This window comes from Gorilla gorilla, chromosome 18 (genome assembly GCF_029281585.2).
Source record: "Gorilla gorilla gorilla isolate KB3781 chromosome 18, NHGRI_mGorGor1-v2.1_pri, whole genome shotgun sequence".
NCBI lineage: Eukaryota > Metazoa > Chordata > Mammalia > Primates > Hominidae > Gorilla > Gorilla gorilla.
The window spans coordinates 119,150,112-119,168,679 of record NC_073242.2 but is presented as its reverse complement, the minus strand read 5'-3'; the positions used below and the strand labels follow the sequence as shown (position 1 = coordinate 119,168,679).

Sequence of the window (18,568 nt, the reverse complement as noted above, 5' to 3'; positions counted from 1 at the left end):
ATCCAGTAGACCAGGGTGCCAAGGGGTAGGCCACGAGGCTGCAGGCACGCAGGGAAAGCCTCTAGGCGAATCAGTCCCTCTCCTGACTGGGCCGGTAAGACCCTGCTGGGATCTGGAATGCTATGAGGCCTAAGAAACATCCATTTGCGAAGGTACAGGCCAAAGAGCGTACTTCTTCCACAGAGAAACATCTGGGTAGCAGACGTGACACCAGGGCTCTACTTGAAGGCAACAAGAAAAATGTCTTCTAGAATGGACACTTTCCACCACACGCAGAGGCTGCTTTCCAGGGACTGAAAGGAAAGGGGACCGGGCGAAAGGCCTGGTGGGAAGCTGACTGCTCATGGACCCGGCGCACCCCAGGGCTTCCAGTCCATCAGAGAAACGCAGCTAGAGACAGGGAGCAGGGCGCGGGGCAGGAATGCAGCAGGGCCTCTGAGAAAGAGGCAGGCACAGGAGGTGGGCTTGGTGGAGATACGGCAGAGATGCAAGAGTGGACGACAGGCTTGGAACTGGGCCTGAGAGGAGGAAAAAGCTGGAAGCAGCCGGAGTGGCAGCTCTTCATGCACAGGATGGGGTGGCGCGTACCTCTGCTGGGTCCTTCCCGCAAGGGTGGAGGGCTGATGCTGCTCACGTGAACTCCCTTCCATCTGTGACTGGCTCTTGAGCGTGGACCTTCCACTCACTGCCACTTCACATTACAAAGGCTCTAACCTTCAATGTGCCCCGGGCAAGTAGGATTCCTACTGACTGGCTGCCCACCATGTGCCAGGCCCCAGGGAGATAGGGGAACCAGCCAGGTAGCCCCCAGTCTTAGGAAACATGTTCTTGGGAATAGGGGAAGCAGCAGGCAGAGACACACACACACACACACACACACACACACACACACACACACACACACACGAACCTGTGTCACGACAGAGAGGCAGAGGCAACAGAGAAACAGCCTACGCAAATGCTGAGGTTGACACATAAAGGATGGAGAAGCCTGAAACGCTGCTGGGTGTGGGAACAAGAGGAGACCACGGGAGCTCCTGGGGCAAGCAACCCAGGGGCCTGAAGTCAAATGTGCTCTCGTAGAGGCTGAACCCACCATTCACAGCACTGCCCACCTTGGTTAAAGGCCTGCTGCCCCCACAGCAGGAGCAGGCTCTGCTCTGCCCTGCCCAGTCACACTCAGCATGTGGCACAGCAAGGTCCACCTGTGCTGGTGTCCAGGAGCACAGACCTATGGGGGATGTGGGGCGCTGGAGGCAGTCTGTGCGGTGGAAGAAACCTGCCTCCCCGGTTACCAAGGGAGCTGTGCTGGGGTTTCCACAGCAGCACTCCGTTTTCAACTGTGGGTCCCCTCACAAGACGGTGCCAGGCAGGGCAGGCAAGGTCTAGGTAGGCAAAAATGGCAAATGGGGTTTTTCTTCCATGTGCTGTGTCTAGGGGAAACCAGCACGTCCAGGACCTTGGCAGCCAGGGCCATTCTCCAGGGCAGCTGGACCCATCTACCGCACCGCCCGCGCCCATGGGGCGGCACTGAGAACTCACAGTATGCCCCACAGACACGGCCTTTCAGGACCACTATGTGGACCCTTGATCCGTCTGATGAATCTCCCCCAAGACTTGAGGGTCCGCAGCCAGTCCTCTTAAGAGGAACTAGAGCACGCCAGAGCCCTGGGTGCAGGACCTGCTGCACTCCCAGTGGTGGTGCAGACAGGGCTGTTACCCCCAGGACACAAAAACTCAGTCTCATGGGCATCCTCAACCCAACCAGTTCCCCCAGCTGATGAACCTGAATCTCACCGTGTCTCCTTTCCCTCTGCCAGCCCTGGGGTAGGTCTCCTCTTGCAAAAAGCACTAGCTGAGGAGACCACTTCCTACACTTCGCTGTGGAAAGATGAAACATCTAAAATTCTCAGCTTGTAGGTGCACATACATCCCGTAAAGTCAGATGAGCAATACTTCAAACCCTATAAATTACTGAGCAGTGCCACAGAGAGCAGCTATGGCAGGAAAGTCATATCCAAACATGCACTGAGAGCATGCACGCCAGCACGCTACTGGAGAAGCATGGCACCCGCCGGGCGTGGTGCCTCACGCCTGTGATCCCAGCACTGTGGGAGGCTGAGACGGCCGGATCACCTGAGGTCAGGAGTTTGAAACAAGCCTGGCCAACACGGCGACACCTCACCTCTACGAAAAATACAAAAATTAGCCAGTGGTGGCGGGCGCCTGTAATCCCAGCTACTCAGGAGGCTGAGGCAGGAGAACTGCCTGAACCTGGGGGTAGAGGCTGTAGTGAGCTGAGATGGCGCCACTGCACTCCAGCCTGGGTTACAGGGTAGACTCTCTCTCTCAAAAAAAAAGGAGCATGGCACTCAAGGCAAACCGGCGGTTACACATCTAACTGGCAGCCTTTACCTGCCTCAACCCAGAACATGACATCAAAGAGGTACTCTCTGCAGACACCCTTCACTGCAATGACTCCCCATAAGCACAATCCCCTTCCCCGGGATCCTTCAAAAAAAAAAAAAAACAACAAAAACCCAGTTCAGTTCAACTGCTCTATCCCTTGCTCACCTCCTTTGAGTTCAATAGCTCCGGAAAGTATCACTCAGGACTTTGGGGTGTTTCTCCCGAAACACTCATAGTTTTTCCAACGGCATCAACTGCTAAGAAAACCCCACCTACCCATACCTAGGATCACAGATAGTACTACCTTCCCCTCAACCTGAAGGCCACATTAATTTAATGTACAAAAGAGCGTGCTGGCTTTGTCAGAAGTTGAGATGCCCACCACAGTCTTTTCAGGGATACGTCCAAAGAGGCCTGGCCCAGCTGGTGCCCTCTCCAGAGGTCAGGCTCTAGGACCAGCATAAAAATGCCTAAAACATCCAAAACCAGACGGAAAATTTCCTCATTCTTTTCAGTCCAAAAACCTGACAAGAGTGGAAACCCACGTGGTTTCTGGTTGAGTGTTAACTTGAGTATCACTTGAAGGCGGCAAAGACAAGGGCAGACATTAACCCTTCATTCCTAGAACCTAAAAACACTGGGCGCTAGATCTTTCACTACAACCCGAACAATCCCACCAGCTGGCCGGCCGAGGGCCACGGAAACCCTGCTGGCAGCTTCTGGAGCTGCCTATGCTCATTCTCGATTTCCAGCTCTTTCTCTCCAATCACTATGGGACTGAACCCAAAACAAGCCTCTCATTCTCCTGCACCATCCCTAGTAACAAATCACTAAGTCAGTCCCACACAGAGTCCCTCCTTTCCAGCACCAGTCTGTGTCAGGCTGCTGGGCAGGACGCCCCGCGACGCTCTGCTCCATCATACTCACGTCTATTTCCCCATCATCGATTTCTCCATCATCGTCCTCTTTCTTTTTCTCCTTGGCAGCCTCCAGGGATTCCTTTTCTCCCACACTCGGAACACCAGCCTTCCCCTCCTCCCTGGGAGCGCCTTCGCCCTTCTCCTCATCATCCTCAGCCCCCGCTTTCTCAGCCTCGTCCTCCTGGACGGCGGGAGCTGGCTCCTCAGGAACCTCCTCATCGTAGTCTAGCTCATGCTCATCCAGCTCCCTGGTGACTGAGGAGGCCTCATCCCTAAGGTCGCTTGTCCGGTCGTCCTCCCCTTCGTCCCCCTCCTCCTCGCAGGGGGAGCTGGTCGGGCCCCGGCTCAGCTCATTCACCTCTGAGTCCTGGTCTTGGGATTTAGGCTCACTTGCCCGGTCCTCCTCGTCGGAGTGATTATCTTCCTCCTCCTGGCTCGGCCCCCTGGCTGCACTTTCCTCATCCTCCAGATCAGAAGCCCTCACCACCGCCCCGTCCAAATCCTGATCGGACCCGCTGTCCCTTAGAATGTCATCGTCCGAGAGCCCCTGTGGCTGCTCTTCATCCTCTGGAGAGTGAGGATCCCGTTCAGGGCTCTCGGCCACATCCATCAGTACCCACGGTTCTGTAAAAGAGAGAATACAGATTGACAGCCTTTAGCAAAATGGAAAACAAACCTTGTCCCCACTTTCCTGGCCTGAAGAAGCAGGACTTCCACCTTGCTTGGCCCCACACGGCCCTGCCCCAAAATCCCACACTCCACTCTGCAGAGAAAGACAGGCCATAACTCCACTCCACAAGGCTAGACTGCTCAGCTAAGCTGGGTGTTAAGTGCCTCCTGTTTTTGGCAATCTGGCAAAATGAGATGTGGCAGAACAAGACGCAGCCTGGCCTAGCCCTTCCCCGCTCAAGGGCAGCCCACACAAGTTAACAGAAAGTGAGTAACAACATACGGATTGCAAAGGACAGCTGTGTGAATTCTTAGAGGAGTGTTTACTTTTGACATTAAAGATAAACTGTATCATGGAACGAGGTAGCAAAACTACAGGCCCAGATCTCACCATTTTTCTGGAGTCATCCTGAAGCAGGAACCTGGGCCAGCCTTTGGCAGTTTCCAAGTCTGGTGCCTTTTCTGTTACTGAACACACTTCTCGAAGGCCAGCCTCTGAGGGCCTCCGAGAATCCCTTGGCTGCCCTTTAGCAATGCAGGCTCAGAGCCCTGCCTGCGTGTTCACTGGCCCCTCCAGCACGTGTCAAGAGGGCCGTGTTCACCTGCTCAGCAACTCACACTCCTAAGCTGAGAACCCCTCTTCGCACACAGGTAGCTGCTGTCGAAAAGAACTGGCAGGAAACTTGACACACTTAAGTACCGCGTGTATGTAAAAGACGAGGCTGGCCAGGTACGGTGGCTCGTATCTACAATCTCAGCACTTTGGGAGGTTGCAACGGGAGGATCATTTGAGCCCAGGAGTTCGAGACCAGCCTGGGCAACATGGTGAGACCCTGTCTCTGTAAAAAAAAAAAAAAATACTAAAATTCAGGCCAGGCGCGGTGGCTCACTCCTGTAATCCCAGCACTTTGGGAGGCTGAGGCAGGTGGATCACGAGGTCAGGAGATCGAGACCATCCTGGCTAACACGGTGAAACCCCGTCTCTAAGAAAAATACAGAAACTTAGCTGCGCGTGGTGGCGGGCGCCTGTAGTCCCAGCTACTCGGGAGGCTGAGGCAGGAGAAAGGCGTGAACCCAGGAGGTAGAGCTTGCAGTGAGCTGAGATCGCGCCACTGCACTCCAGCCTGGGCGACAGAGCGAGACTACGTCTCAAAACAAAAACAAAAACAAAAACAAACAAACAAACAAAAACTAAAAGTCACAGGGTGTGGTGATGCGTGCCTGTATTCCCAGCTACTTGGGAGTCTGACGCAGGAGGATCACTTAAGCCCAGGAGGTGGAGGCTGCAGTGAGCCGAGACTGCGTCAATGTGCTTCAGCCTGGGCAACAGAGTGAGACCAATCTCCAAAAAAACTCAAAAAACAAAAAAAGACGGGGTCACTTCAGATTTCATTCCTATTTTTACTAATCCAGATTTAATTATAAAGTTAATATTTTCTAGTTTCCCACCTCAAAAACTCATAGAAAGTACACTGCTACCCATGCTTTAAAAGTGGACGGTGTTAAGACGGGTAGGAAGGTGTAGAACGGCAACACTTGCCTGGCAAACACTTGCCAGGCAAACACTTGCCATACCACCACTACCAGGGCAGCTGGTCACCACCAAGTGAGTGTGGAGCGGCAGGGACAGTGCCAGGTCAGCGGTCACTTGACTGTTCAGTCTGTGAGGCTGTTAAAATAACGTGTGTCACGGTCACACTGCTCGGCATCTCGGCAAGGTCTGGAAACAGATTATTCATCTCAAGATAACTACGGACGCAGCAAGTCTTACACATACACATTTATATGTCTTGTATCTCAAATAACCATACACACTAAAGATAAAAATATTCATCTTTTAAATTTATACTTTTAATACAACCTGTTTAAAGATGCACAGTATCAAGAATTGGTATCAACCTACAGTTAAACATTTTTTTTTTTGCTGTTAATGGAAATCATTAAGATTAAGTACACATTAGAGGCCGGGCACGGTGGCTCATGCCTGTAATCCCAGCACTTTGGGAGGCCGAGGTGGGCGGATCACAATGTCAGGAGATGGAGACCATCCTGGCTAACACAGTGAAACGCTGTCTCTACTAAAAATACAAAAACAAAATTAGCCGGGCGTGGTGGCAGGCACCTTTAGTACCAGCTACTCGGGAGGCTGAGGCAGGAGAATGGCGTGAACCTGGGAGGCGGAGCTTGCAGTGCGCCAAGATCGTGCCACTGCACTCCAGCCTGGGCGACAAAGCGAGATTTTGTCGGAAAAAAAAAAAAAAAAAGATACATTAGAACAAATTGGTCAGGTGCGGTGGTTCATGCCTGTAATCCCAGCACTTTGGGAGGCTGAGGTGGGCGGATCACTTGAGTCCAGGAGTTCTAGACCAGCTTGGGCAACATAGCAAAACCCCATTTCTACCGAAAAAAAAAAAAAAAAAAAAATAGCTGTGTGTGGTAGGACACCTGTCGTCCCAGCTACTCGGGAGGCTGAGATAGGAGGATCACTTGATCCTAGGAGGCCGAGGCTGCAGCTCAGCCTGGGTGACAGAGTGAGACCCTGACTCAAACAAAAAACAAAAGAGCCAAAAAACCCCAAATCTGGCCAGGCGTGGTGGCTCACGCCTGTAATCCTAGCACTTTGGGAGGCCAAGGCAGGTGGATCATCCGAAATCAGGAGTTCAAGACCAGCCTGGCCAACATGGTAAAACCCGGTCTCTACTAAAATACAAAAATTAGCTGGGCATGACAGCAGGTGCCTGTTATCCAAGCTATTTGGGAGGCTGAGACGGGAGAATCGCTTGAACCTGGGAGACAGTGGTTGCAGTCAGCCGAGATCACACCACTGCACTCCAGCCTAGGCGGTGGCTAAGCGAGACTCCGTCTCAAAAGAAAACTCAAATCATTTAAAATTCATCACTTTATAAAAACTAAATGGGCCGAGGGTGGTGGCTCACGCCTGTAATCCCAGCACTTTGGAAGGCTGACGCGGGTGGATCACCTGAGGTCAGGAGTTCAGGACAAGCCCGGTCAACATGGTGAAACCTTGTCTCTACTAAATATACAAAACATTAGCTGGGCATAGTGGTGGGCATCTGTAATCCCAGCTGCTCGGGAGGCTGAGGCAGGAGAATTGCTTGAACTCGGGGGGGCGGAGGTTGCAGTGAGCCAAGATTGTGTCATTGCTCTCCAGCATGGGCAAAAAGAGCGAAACTCCGTCTCAAAAAAAAAACCTAAATGGTTAGCAATAACATAGATTTACAAACCAACCAATCCATTCCAAGTCACTTAAAAGCAGACAGTTCTGAAAATGATTCACTTTTTGGTTTTCTAAGTACACTATTCGGTTACTATCCAGAGACAGGACTACTGGGAGGAATTATTAAAAAGTCAGTCCTAAGCCAGGAGTGGTGGCATGTACCTGTAATCCCGGCTACTTGTGTGGTTGAGGTGGGAGGATCACTCGAGCCCAAGAGTTCGAGTCCAGCCTGGATAACACGGTAAGACCCTCGTCTTTTTATTAAAGGTAGTCCTAAACTGGTATACACTGCTGAAAATGGGAAAGTCAAGGAGCTGATCCCCAAACAGTATCACAGGGGCGCTTGATGCACAGAGCATTTCTGCAGCCCAAGGCAATAAAAGCAAGGATGAAAAGCGCCAAGGCTGCTAAGGCCTCTACGCATTCACTGTTCAAGACTGGGAGTCTGTGTGGGGTTGTGGCAGTAAGTCACCGGTGGCAAACTGGCAATTCTCTCTCTTGCCTAGCTATTGACATTAGTAACATCCTATACTATCTTTGTACACTTTTTATTACAATGTATAAACATCTTCCTCATAGAAGGGCAGGTAGTTCACAACTCCCCAGCTGCCTAAGCGGAGCGCCTGGTACCCAGTAGGATGCCCCAAGCTGAACCCAGACCTGAAATATGACAAATTCTGATTCTCATGTTTTATAGTTTAATGTCAACCTTAGAAACAAAGTGATCTCTTAAATACACCAACTTTTATGCAGAACTAAATGTCTCCTCAAACTAGTTTTAAAAATCACACAATTGGCTGGGTGTGGTGGCTCATGCCTGTAATCCCAGCACTTTGGGAGGCTGAAGCGGGAGGATCACGAGGTTGGGAGTTCGAGATCACCTTGGTCAACACAGTGAAACCCCTGTCTCTACTAAAAATACAAAAATTAGCTGGGCATGGTGGCACGTGCCTGTAGTCCCAGCTACTCAGGAGGCTGAGGCAGGAGAATCACTTGAACCCAGGAGGAGGAGGTTGCAGTGAGCCGAGATCCTGCCACTGCACTCCAGCCTGGGTAGCAGAGTGAGACTCCATTTCAAAAAATAGTAATAAGGTGCTATGAAGGGAAACATGGCCTCTTAAGTGTAGACAATGAAATGAGAAGTGTAGACAGGGGTGTCAGTAGAAGAGTCTCAACTGATACCCATGTTTGCAATCTGTGCTCAGTTTGGTCTTCTTACACTATCTATAACTGAAGATTTTCAGCACAATTTAGAACTAAATCCTTAGTCCTCTGATCCACCAGACGGGTGAACTTGCCTAAGGAATGAAATAACAAGTGCCCATCGGCCCATCTCTGTTGCTTTCTGCATTTGGCAGATGATACTTGATAGATATTTGTTGAATACATGACAAAAAACTCGTTACTTGAGGAACTACCTGTTGCCTACCAGAAAGGAATTTAAAATAAGTGCCCAGGAGGAGGAGGTTGCAGTGAGCCGAGATCCTGCCACTGCACTCCAACCTGGGCAACAGAGTGAGACTCCGTCTCAAAAATAATAGTAATAATAAAGAGTAGGTGCTACCTCCCTTCTGAGCAGCCCCTCTGGGAGGACGCACAGACTCCAACGGCACTGCTGAAATGCAGAGCGTTTGGGGACCTTTTCATTTCGAACGACCCTCCAAGCCTGAAGAAGTCTTCTGGTATTCTTAGTGGTGGCAAATCTTCCTCCTCTCAAGCTAGTCACTTTGATAAAGTGCTGCAAGTCAGAGTCTCACCTGATAAGGTGAGCTACCAACCACGTAAATAAACTTGTGGTCAAACCCGGAGGGTGACTAGTGAATAAGACTGATTTTCCCATATGACTACATTTTTACTACCAAAACAGGAGTTCTAAAGAGATTCTGGCAAAGAAGCACCGATGAAATACAAGCACATTTTGGGACAATTACTTTCAACAGAGCAGTACCTATTTGAATGCCTAAGTTCTGGTACATCTGGTTAAAATTCTGACTCATAACCTCATGGACTTAAAATATCTAAATGAACGTTATCAAGGTTGGTGACAGACCCCACGTGCAAACTGACGAAGCGTGACCACTAAACTCCTTGATAAAGAGGTACTCACCTTGAGATGCTCTGTGGCTGTGACAAAATACAAATCTCTGTAAACACGATGTAGGCCATAGGTTAACTTACCTGTTTGCTTTCTGGAGTGACTCCACAAAGCTTTCTTACAATATTTCAGCATGTCCCACCTACAACGGGAGAGGAGTTTCCGGCTTTGGGACACATTTGACTGGTTCCAGGGCTGGCTGGGCTCCATACTGCCCTTAGATAGTAAAATTATCAGGCAAAGACTCTCCTCCCAAAGCTGGGAAGCGGGATTCAGCCGAGGTCAAGGCTCACCCGGAGAATTCCAACCACTAAACGGTAAAGGACTACTCTACAGACAACAGGCTGGAGGTGAGTCTCACAGGAGAAATGATGAGCACCTTGCTACACCCCAAACGGTACTTCAGATGCCAAACACTCTCTTCTTCCATTTTCCCAAATGGGTCTGAAGAATGACCTACTCTTGCAAAGGAGTTAGCGTTGTTCGAACAAAGCTCATTTAAAACGGCCACTCTACCCGGCAAACTCAGCTGTCATAAAGTATTCAGGAAAAATGTTTGGCAGGAGCAAGGCTGTTAAGTTTCAGTTCTTCCAGCATTATAGCTGCAGTTGGTCTATATAAAGGACCCAGCACCTCTGATCTCCTAATCCAAGGGGCAAGGAAGTTACATACTCCTAAGAGACCGGCGCGCGTCTTGGGGCAATCACTACGTCCAACCTGGGCACACTTTGAAGCTGCGGAGCAAGTTCCAGGAGGTTCATAAAGAGCTCAAAGTTCTCCGAAGAACCCAGCAACAGCCCGGGCTGACCTACTCTGGAGGTGAATCTGGGCGCCTCTCACCGCCCCTTAGCCGGCGGCACACATGTGCCACGCGAGTGGCCCGGAAGAGAAATGACAGCTTCAGGAAAATAAACTCCGCCGCGGGGCGCGGAGGCAGCGCGCGAGGAGCTCGGGCGCACAGGGCGCCCCAGGACCGCGGGGCCGGCTTACGGACGGAACGCGGGGTAGTGCCTGTCTCAAGGTCCCCCTCCCTGGGCCCGAGGGCCACGCTTCGGCCGGTGGGTCCGAACGGCCGGAGGTGCGCCGGGCTCCCGGGCCTCACTCCGGCCGCCGCCGCCTCGGCGGCCTCCTCCTCCCGCCGCCGCCGGCCCGGCCTCCCGCCGCCCGCCCGGCCCCAGCTAACCTCAGCGCTAGGGCGGAGAGGAGGCCACGGCTCCCCTGGAGTCGGAGCGGCGTGGAGAAGACGTCCCTTGGCCCTTCCGCTCTTCACAGGTTCTGGCTCCAGGCTCGACACGGGCGGAACAAACGGGCTCCACTACCCGCGGGGGCCGGCCATTGTGCGACGTCATCAGGCCGCGACGGTCGTCCTACGGCCGGCGGGCTTCCCTCCCTCGCCCCGCCCCCTCCAGCTTCCTTCCGGCCTCCGCGCGGTTCCGCCCCCGCAGCGCGCGCCCGGACCCGCGCGAGCCAGTCGAACCCGCGCTACAGCGCAGGCGCCACGGGGAGTTCGCTTCTCAGGCGGCGGGCGTGTGGGTCCGCGCCTGCGCACAGAGCTCCCCGCGGCCGCCGGGTCACGTGACGGGGCTCCGGCTCGGCCGACGGGTTCTTCTTCCCCGGGGATGATCGAGTTCATCAAAGCGGAAAACTTAAGGCGGTTTTCGTCGGGCTGATACTTCCTGTTTTATTGAATGTTGATATTAAATGCTTAGCTCCGGAATTATTTTTTGAGGTATCGACTTCAGATTAAAAGCCTAACAATTCTTACCTTTCCCGTGGGCTGCCTGGCTCCCCGCGCGGTTCAACGCGAGCAGCGCCAGTGAGGGGACCTGTCGCGTGTCCTGCTCAGCGCGGTGTCCCACGGGCGCGTCCACAGCCCGGGGCGTCCAGGGGCTGCAGCGGTGCGAGCTGCTCTAAAGACGGAGGGCCCGGCCGGAGACCAGGGGTCGGCGGTTTCATCCTGCGCTGGCCCTTGCCAACGATGTGGCTGGTCCTGGGGATCACAGGGCTTCGCTCATCCCATCTTCCTCCATATCCCCAAGGTGGAAACAAGGGGGCCAGATGTCCACAAACTGAGGAACAGACAAAATGCGGGCTGTCCATGCTGTGGAGTGTGAGTCAGTCATCAAGAAGAGTGAAGTTCAGACCCATGCCACAACATGGGTGAACCTTGGAAACATACTAAGAAAAGCAAGCCAATCGCAAAGGGACAAAAACTGTGCGACTCCATGCTATGGACCGAGTTCTGTCCCCCTAACATTTGTATGTGAAGCCTTAATCCCCAATGTGACTGTGTTTGCAGAAAGGGCCTTTAGAGAAGTAATTAAGGTTAAATGAGATTATAAGGGTGGGGTCCTGATCTGGTAGGATTAGTGTCCTTGGAAGAGGTACCACAGGCCTGGCACTGTGGCTCACACCTGTAATCCTAGCACTTTGGGAGTCCAAGGTGGGAGGACCACCTCCTCCAGAAGTTTGAGACCAGCCTGGGCAACAAAGCAAGACCCCTGTCTCTACAAAAAAATTAACAGGGCACCGTGGTGCGTGCCTGTAGTCCCAGCAACTTGTTATGGTTACGTAATAGGAATGTGAATTCAACCCTGGTGATTTTGGGTCGTGTCAGGAGCAGCCCTGCGACACCAGTTGGCACCTTCTGCAGACTCTATGTGTCGATAAGACAAGGTCCCACCCAGCAAGTGCCCTTTTCTCAGCTGATGAACATAAGCCTGCATGGACGTTACTGTCCATGGAAAGGAGCGGCCGGCACCGGCTGTAACAGACACGTGCCTGGCTGCGATCTGAGTTTCATGAACAGTAAACTCTGTTGGCCACAGCCTCTTTGGAAAACAATGTCAGTTAAAAGAAGTGCCCTGTGACCAGCAGTGCCACCCTCGACAGGGTTCTCCAAGTGGGACCCGGGCAAGCAGCCTCAGTATCACTAGGGGTTGTTAGGAATGTGCCTTCCTGGGCTCTGCCCCAGAGTGGCTGCACCAGTGACTGGGAGTGAGGCCCTGGGGCCCTGTGGTCCATGAAGAGCTCTCAGGGGATTCTGATGCCCAGTGGTACAGGTGGGCCACCGGACTGGGGTGTCATCTGCCTATGGGCACGAGACATGAACAAGGACATAGCAGGTCTGTTAGTAGTCATAACTAAAAGAACAAAGGAGCCGGGCACGGTGGCTCATGCCTGTAATCCCAGCACTTTGGGAGGTCGAGGCGGGCGGATCGCGAGGTCAGGAGATCGAGACCATCCTGGCTAACACAGTGAAACCCCGTCTCTACTAAAAATACAAAAAATTAGCTGGGCGTGGTGGCGGGCACCTGTAGTCCCAACTACTCAGGAGGCTGAGGCAGGAGAATGGCATGAACCCAGGAGGCGGAGCTTGCAGTGAGCCCAGATCATGCCACTGCACTCCAGCCTGGGTGACAGAGCGAGACTCCGTCTCAAGAAAAAAAAAGAACAAAGGAAAAAACCAGAAAACCACCCAGATGTTGATGAACAGATGATTGTACTATTGTAATAGTAATCTGGTACAACATTTGCAACATCACGGTTGTTAAAAATGCTAACACATGAACCTCCAGTGTGTATTCACAGATATAAATAAACGGGTGAAGACCATCTGTGATGTTGCATGACAAAGGCAAGTGCAGAAGCAGACAGGGTGGGCACATTTCTTTTCTTTTTTTTTTTTTGAGACGGAGTCTCGCTCTGTCGCCCAGGCTGGAGTGCAGTGGCACGATCTCGGCTCACTGCAACCTCCGCCTCCCGGGTTCAAGCGATTCTCCTGCCTCAGCCTCCCGAGTAGCTGGGACTACAGGCACCCGCCACCATGCCCGGCTAATTTTTTTGTATTTTTAGTAGAGACGGGGTTTCACTGTGTTAGCCAGGATGGTCTCCATCTCCTGACCTCGCGATCCGCCCGCCTCGGCCTCACAAAGTGTTGGGATTACAGGCGTGAGCCACTGCGCCCGGTCCACGTTTCAATAAAATTAAAATCATGAGCGGTTTTGTTGAGGGTGTAGGGCACCCAGAACCTGCGGTCTGTGCTCGAGTGAAAATGGCGGTCCCCTCCGGAAGCCTGCGACGGCGCTCACGGAACCGCAGCCTGTGTGCAGCGGCACCTGGGCCGTGCTACTCCTCTGTGACTTCCCGGAAGAGATGAGCTGCAACGTCCAGCAAAAGGCACATCCAAGATCGTTCACCCCAGCATGACTCGTTACACTCCGGACTAGAAGGAACCCCAAGGTGCTTCAGTGACAGAACGATGAACCAGCTGTGGTGTAACCCCCATGCAATGGAATATAGTACAGGAACAAAAAGGACACGCTACCCCTACAAGCAACATGGATCTCAGAGGCAGGATGTTGCCCAGAAGAAGCCAGACACAAATGCTTCGGCTCGTGTTGCTGCGACTCATTACAGGCAGCCGAATCTGCGGTGATGGGGGCCCCAGGAGCAGTGACCAGGAGGCAGTGCCAGGGAGCCTGCAGTGGGGGCTGATAGTCAGTAGCGTGACCTGGTTGGGATGTTCTATTTTTAAGCTGGAGTCCATCATGTTTGTTTATTTGTTTATTTCGTAGAGGTGGGGGTCTCACTCTGTTGCCCAGGCTGGTCTCAAACTCTGGGCCTCAAGCGATCCTCACACGTTGGCCTTCCAAAGTGCTGGGATTACAGGTGTGAGCCACTGCATGGGGCCATTATTGTTATTAGTGCTTAAAAATATTTAGTAAACATTTTATTTAGCCTAAAAACACTTCATTCAGAGAACAGAGGCTGGACGGAACACGGCGTGCCAGGCGGTGAGAGAACAGACCCTCCTCTTCCAGAGCAGGAAGTGGGTAAATGACTTTTAAGCCTCATTTCTGGGGTGGCAAAACTCTTCTGTATGAAGAAGTACAAATATGTAATGTCCCATGATGGCAGCTATGGGACATTACATATTTGCCAAAACCCACATAACGCACAACGCTAAGAGTGAACTGTGATGTAAACTGTGGACTTAAGTCAATGATCGTGTCCCGATACGGGCTGGTTGGTTGTGATGCAGGGCAGGTGAGGCCCAAAGTGGAGCTTAGCCTGCGAGCGTTCTTGGCTTTGCCCAAGAAAGAATTCAAGGACAAGCCGGAGGTAGAAGAGAACAACTTGATTGAAGAGGCAGTGTGGCAGGTCCGTGACGGCTCCTGCAGAGCTGGGCTGCCCGGAAGGCAGAGAGCAGCAGCTCAACGCACTTCGGCAGACCCATTATACCCACTTTTAATTACATGCAGATTAAGGGGAAGTTTATGCAGAAATTTCTAGGGAAGGAGTAGTCACTTCTGGGTCACTGAGTCATTGCCATGGAAAGGGGTGGGAGTGTTGCCATGGCGATGGTAAACTGACACAGAACACTGGTGGGTGTGTCTTTTTTTTCTTTTCCTGAGACGGAGTCTCCCTCAGTCACACACATTAGAGTGCAGTGGCCTGATCTCGGCTCACCGCAACCTCTGTCTCCTGGGCTCAAGCAATTCTTCTGCTTCAATCTCCTGAGTAGCTGGGGCTGCAGGCATGGGACATCATGCCTGGCTAATTTTGTATTTTTAGTAGAGACAGGGTTTCACCATGTTGGCCAGGCTGGTCTCAAACTCCTGACCTCTGGTGATCTGCCTGCCTGGGCCTCCCAAAGTGCTGGGATTACAGGCATGAGCCGCTGCGCCCAGTCTGGTGTGTCTTATAAAAAGCTGCTTCTGCCCCGCCCTGTTTTAGCCAGTCCTGTTTGGTCCCAGCTCCAAGCCCTGCCTCTGGAGTTGAGTCCTGCCTCCTATCTCAATTGTAATAAATGTTCTGCACCAGTGCAGGGTGTTAATAAGAGGGGAGATGGGCAGGGGTGCTGGGGGTACAGGGGAACTCTGCTCATTTTTCTTTTTTTTTTTTTGAGATGGAGTCTCGCTCTGTTGCCCACGCTGGAGTGCTGTAGCGCAATCTCGGCTCACTGCAAGCTCCACCTCCCAGGTTCACGCCATTCTCCTCAGCCTCCCGAGTAGCTGGGACTACAGGCGCCCATCACCACGCCTGGCTAATTTTTGTGTATTTTTTAGTGGAGACGGGGTTTCACCATGTTAGCCAGGATGGTGTTGATCTCCTGACCTCATGATCCACCCGCCTCAGCCTCCTAAAGTGCTGGGATTACAGGCGTGAGCTGCTGTGCCTGGCCTCTCATTTTTCTTTAAACCTAAAACTGGTCTAAAAAATTAATTTCATATTTTTTTTTCACGAGCATGCGGAGCAACTGGAATCACGTACTCTGCTGCTGGGAGTGTGAATAGTGCCGTTATTAAGAAAAAGTCAAGAAACATTGGTATGAATATTACTGGAGATCGGGAAAATGCCGTAAGAGACCATGAAAAGAGTTAAAACTTGTTGCCAATTGGGGGTGGAAATTGAGAGGGAAGAGGCAGGAAGCTAGTTTTAAAAATCAACTTTAGGCCAGGTGTGGTGGCTCACGCCTGTAATCCCAGCACTCTGGGAGGCCGAGGCAGGTAGATCACCTGAGGTCAGGAGTTCGAGACCAGCCTAGTCAACATGGTGAAACCTTGTCTCTACTAAAAATACAAAAATTAGCCGGATGTGGTGGCGGGCACCTGTAATCGTAGCTACTCGGGAGGCTCAGGCAGGGGAATCACTTGAACCCAAAAGGCAGAGGTTGCAGTGAGCCAAGATTGCGCCACTGCCCTCCAGCCTGGGCGACAAGAGCAAAACTCTGTCTCAAAGCAACAACAACAAAAAACAACAACAAAAAAACCCCAACTTTATTGAGTTGGGGTTTGCCAAAATGAACACTTTTTTTATTTTTATTTTTTGAGACGGAGCGTTGCACTGTTGCCCAGGCTGGAGTGCAGTGGCGCAATCTCGGCTCACTGCAACTTCTGCCTCCTGGGTTCCATCGATTCTCCTGCCTCAGCCTCCCGAGTAGCTGGGACTACAAGGGTGTGCCACCACGCCTGGCTAATTTTTGTATTTTTTAATAGAGATGAGGTTTCACCATATTGGCCTGACCTCGTGATCTGCCTGCCTCGGCCTCCCAAAGTGCTGGGATTATAGGTGTAAGCCACAACGCCCAGCCCAAAATGCACACTTGTAAGTGTGCAGTTTGATGAGTTTTCACAAAGTGTGCATCCACATAGGCCCACCTCGCTAGCAGAGCCCTGTGACAATGACTCAGCCCTTAGGGCACCTGCTAGGAGAGAAGAGTTGGAGGCAGGAACTTCTTCCAGTTGCCTTATGTGCAGAGAAGGAGGCTGAGGCCCAGAGATCACTTGTCCAAGATCACCCCTGGCTTAGGCAGAGCCCACACTGAAACCCAGCGTTCTCAGCTGTTTTCTTGGCATTGTGCAAAGCTGCTTGCAAAGAAAGTAGTGACTGCCCCACTGAAGAACAAGGGGAAGCAATGCAGGCTTTTGAGCAGGGGAGCAACATGAAGAAAGCAGCATGTTATCATTTTGAAGGCCTCCTATATCTGAACCACCTCTGATTCTGTCGTCGCTATTAAGTGCTTTTTCTCTTGGTTTTCAGTGATCTAGTCCCTGCCTCTTTTTTTTTTTTTTTTTTTTTTGGAGACAGAGTCTTACTCATCCCCCAGGCTGGAGTGTAGTGTAGCGGCACGATCTTGGCTCACTGCAACCTCCGCCTCCTGAGTTCAAGTGATTCTCCTGTCTCAGCCTCCCGAATAGCTGAGACTACAGGCATGTGCCACCATGCCTGGCTAATTTTTGTATTTTTAGTAAAGACAGGGTTTCATCATGTTGGCCAGGTTGGTCTCAAACTCCCAACCTCAGGTGATCCGCCTGACTTGGCCTCCCAGTGTGCTGGGATTACAGGTGTGAGCTGTCGTGCCCTGCCCTTCCCACATTTTTGAGACAGGGTCTTGCATGTGTTGCCCAGGCTGGAGTGCAGTGGTGCAATCATGGTTCACTGCAGCCTCAAACTCTTGGGCTCAAGCGCTCCTCCCACCTCGGCCCTCAGAGCAGCTGGGAGTACAGGTGTGCACCACCATGCCCAGCTATTGTTTTCGTTTTTTGTAGAGATGGGTTCCCAGTGTGTTACCCAAGCTGGTCTCAAACTCCTGCGCTCAAATGATTTTCCCACCTTGGCCTCCTAAAGTGCTGGGATTATGCGCATCAGCACCATGTCTGGTGATCTGGTCCCTTCTTCTTTTTTTATTTTTATTTTATTCTTTTTTGAGACAAGGTCTCACTCTGTTGCCCAAGCTGGAGTGCAGTGGCATGAACAGGGCTCACTGCAGCCTCAACCCCCTGAGCTCACGTGATCCTCCCACCTCAGCCTCCCTCGTACCTGGGAATACAGGCATGCACTCCTGGCTTTGGTCCCTTTTAAGAGCATGCCTTGTGCTATGGTTTGAATGTTTCTCCTAGACTTTATGTGTTGGGAACTTAATCTCCACAATTATATGCTTTTGGAGGTAATTAGGATTGGATAAGGTCATCAGAGTGGGCCCCCACGATGGGACTAGTGGCCTCATAAGAAAAGAAACGGGCTGGGCGCGGTGGCCCACGCCTGTAATCCCAGCACTTTGGGAGGCTGAGGTGGGCGGAGCACGAGGTCAGGAGTTCGAGACCAGCCTGGCCAATATGACAAAATCCCGTCTGTACTAAAAATACAAAAATTAGCCAGGCGTGGTGGCAGGTGCCTGTAATCCCAGCTACTTGGGAGGCTGAGACAGGAGGCAGAGGTTGCAGTGACCCAAGATGGTGCCACTGCACTCCAGCCTGGGTGACAAAGCGAGACTCCATCTTGAAAAAAAAGAAGAGAAAGAGAGACTTGGGCTGGCGTGCTCTTGCCCAGCGCCATGCTCTTGGACCTCCAGTCTTCAGAACTGTAAGAAACAAACCTCTCTTCTCTATAAATTACCCACTCTTAGCTATAGCAACAGGAAACAGACTAAGACACCTTGTAACTTTTCTTATTCTTTTTTTTGCGCTGCGATTACAGGCATGAGCCATCGCGCCCAGGTTAGCCGTGTCCAGACTGGGTTTGGGGGTTACAGCCCTTGTTCCCAGGGAGTGGAACTTCTGTGCTCCCAAGGGAAAGCCTGTGATGGTCACCAGCCCCCGCCCCCCACAGGGCTTGGTCTCCAGCCTGTGGCAGCTGCTGACACCCCTGCTCAGCTGTCCATCCTCCCGGGAGCCTTTTCTGTTGGGTTTCTTGGAGCTTCTTGGGGGCTTATTCAGCTTAGGGGGCGGCCAC

At 52.0% G+C, this 18,568-nt stretch overlaps 1 protein-coding gene across 2 annotated transcripts in view; it reads right to left on the bottom strand.

Moving 5' to 3' along the window:
* The window catches only part of ZC3H18 (zinc finger CCCH-type containing 18), a 62,787-nt gene extending 52,021 nt beyond the window's left edge, over positions 1-10,766 (bottom strand). The window contains exons 1-2 of one of the 2 annotated variants that reach the window (XM_063700388.1): positions 10,515-10,766; positions 3,337-3,953 (exon numbers count right to left, since the gene is read on the bottom strand). In XM_063700388.1, the coding sequence (XP_063556458.1) occupies positions 3,337-3,939 (603 nt within the window). In that variant the 5' untranslated portion in view covers positions 3,940-3,953; positions 10,515-10,766. The remainder of the gene's footprint in view (positions 1-3,336; positions 3,954-10,514) is intronic. The other variant, XM_063700387.1, reaches the window with a different exon arrangement.
* Between the last annotated feature and the right edge of the window lie 7,802 nt (positions 10,767-18,568).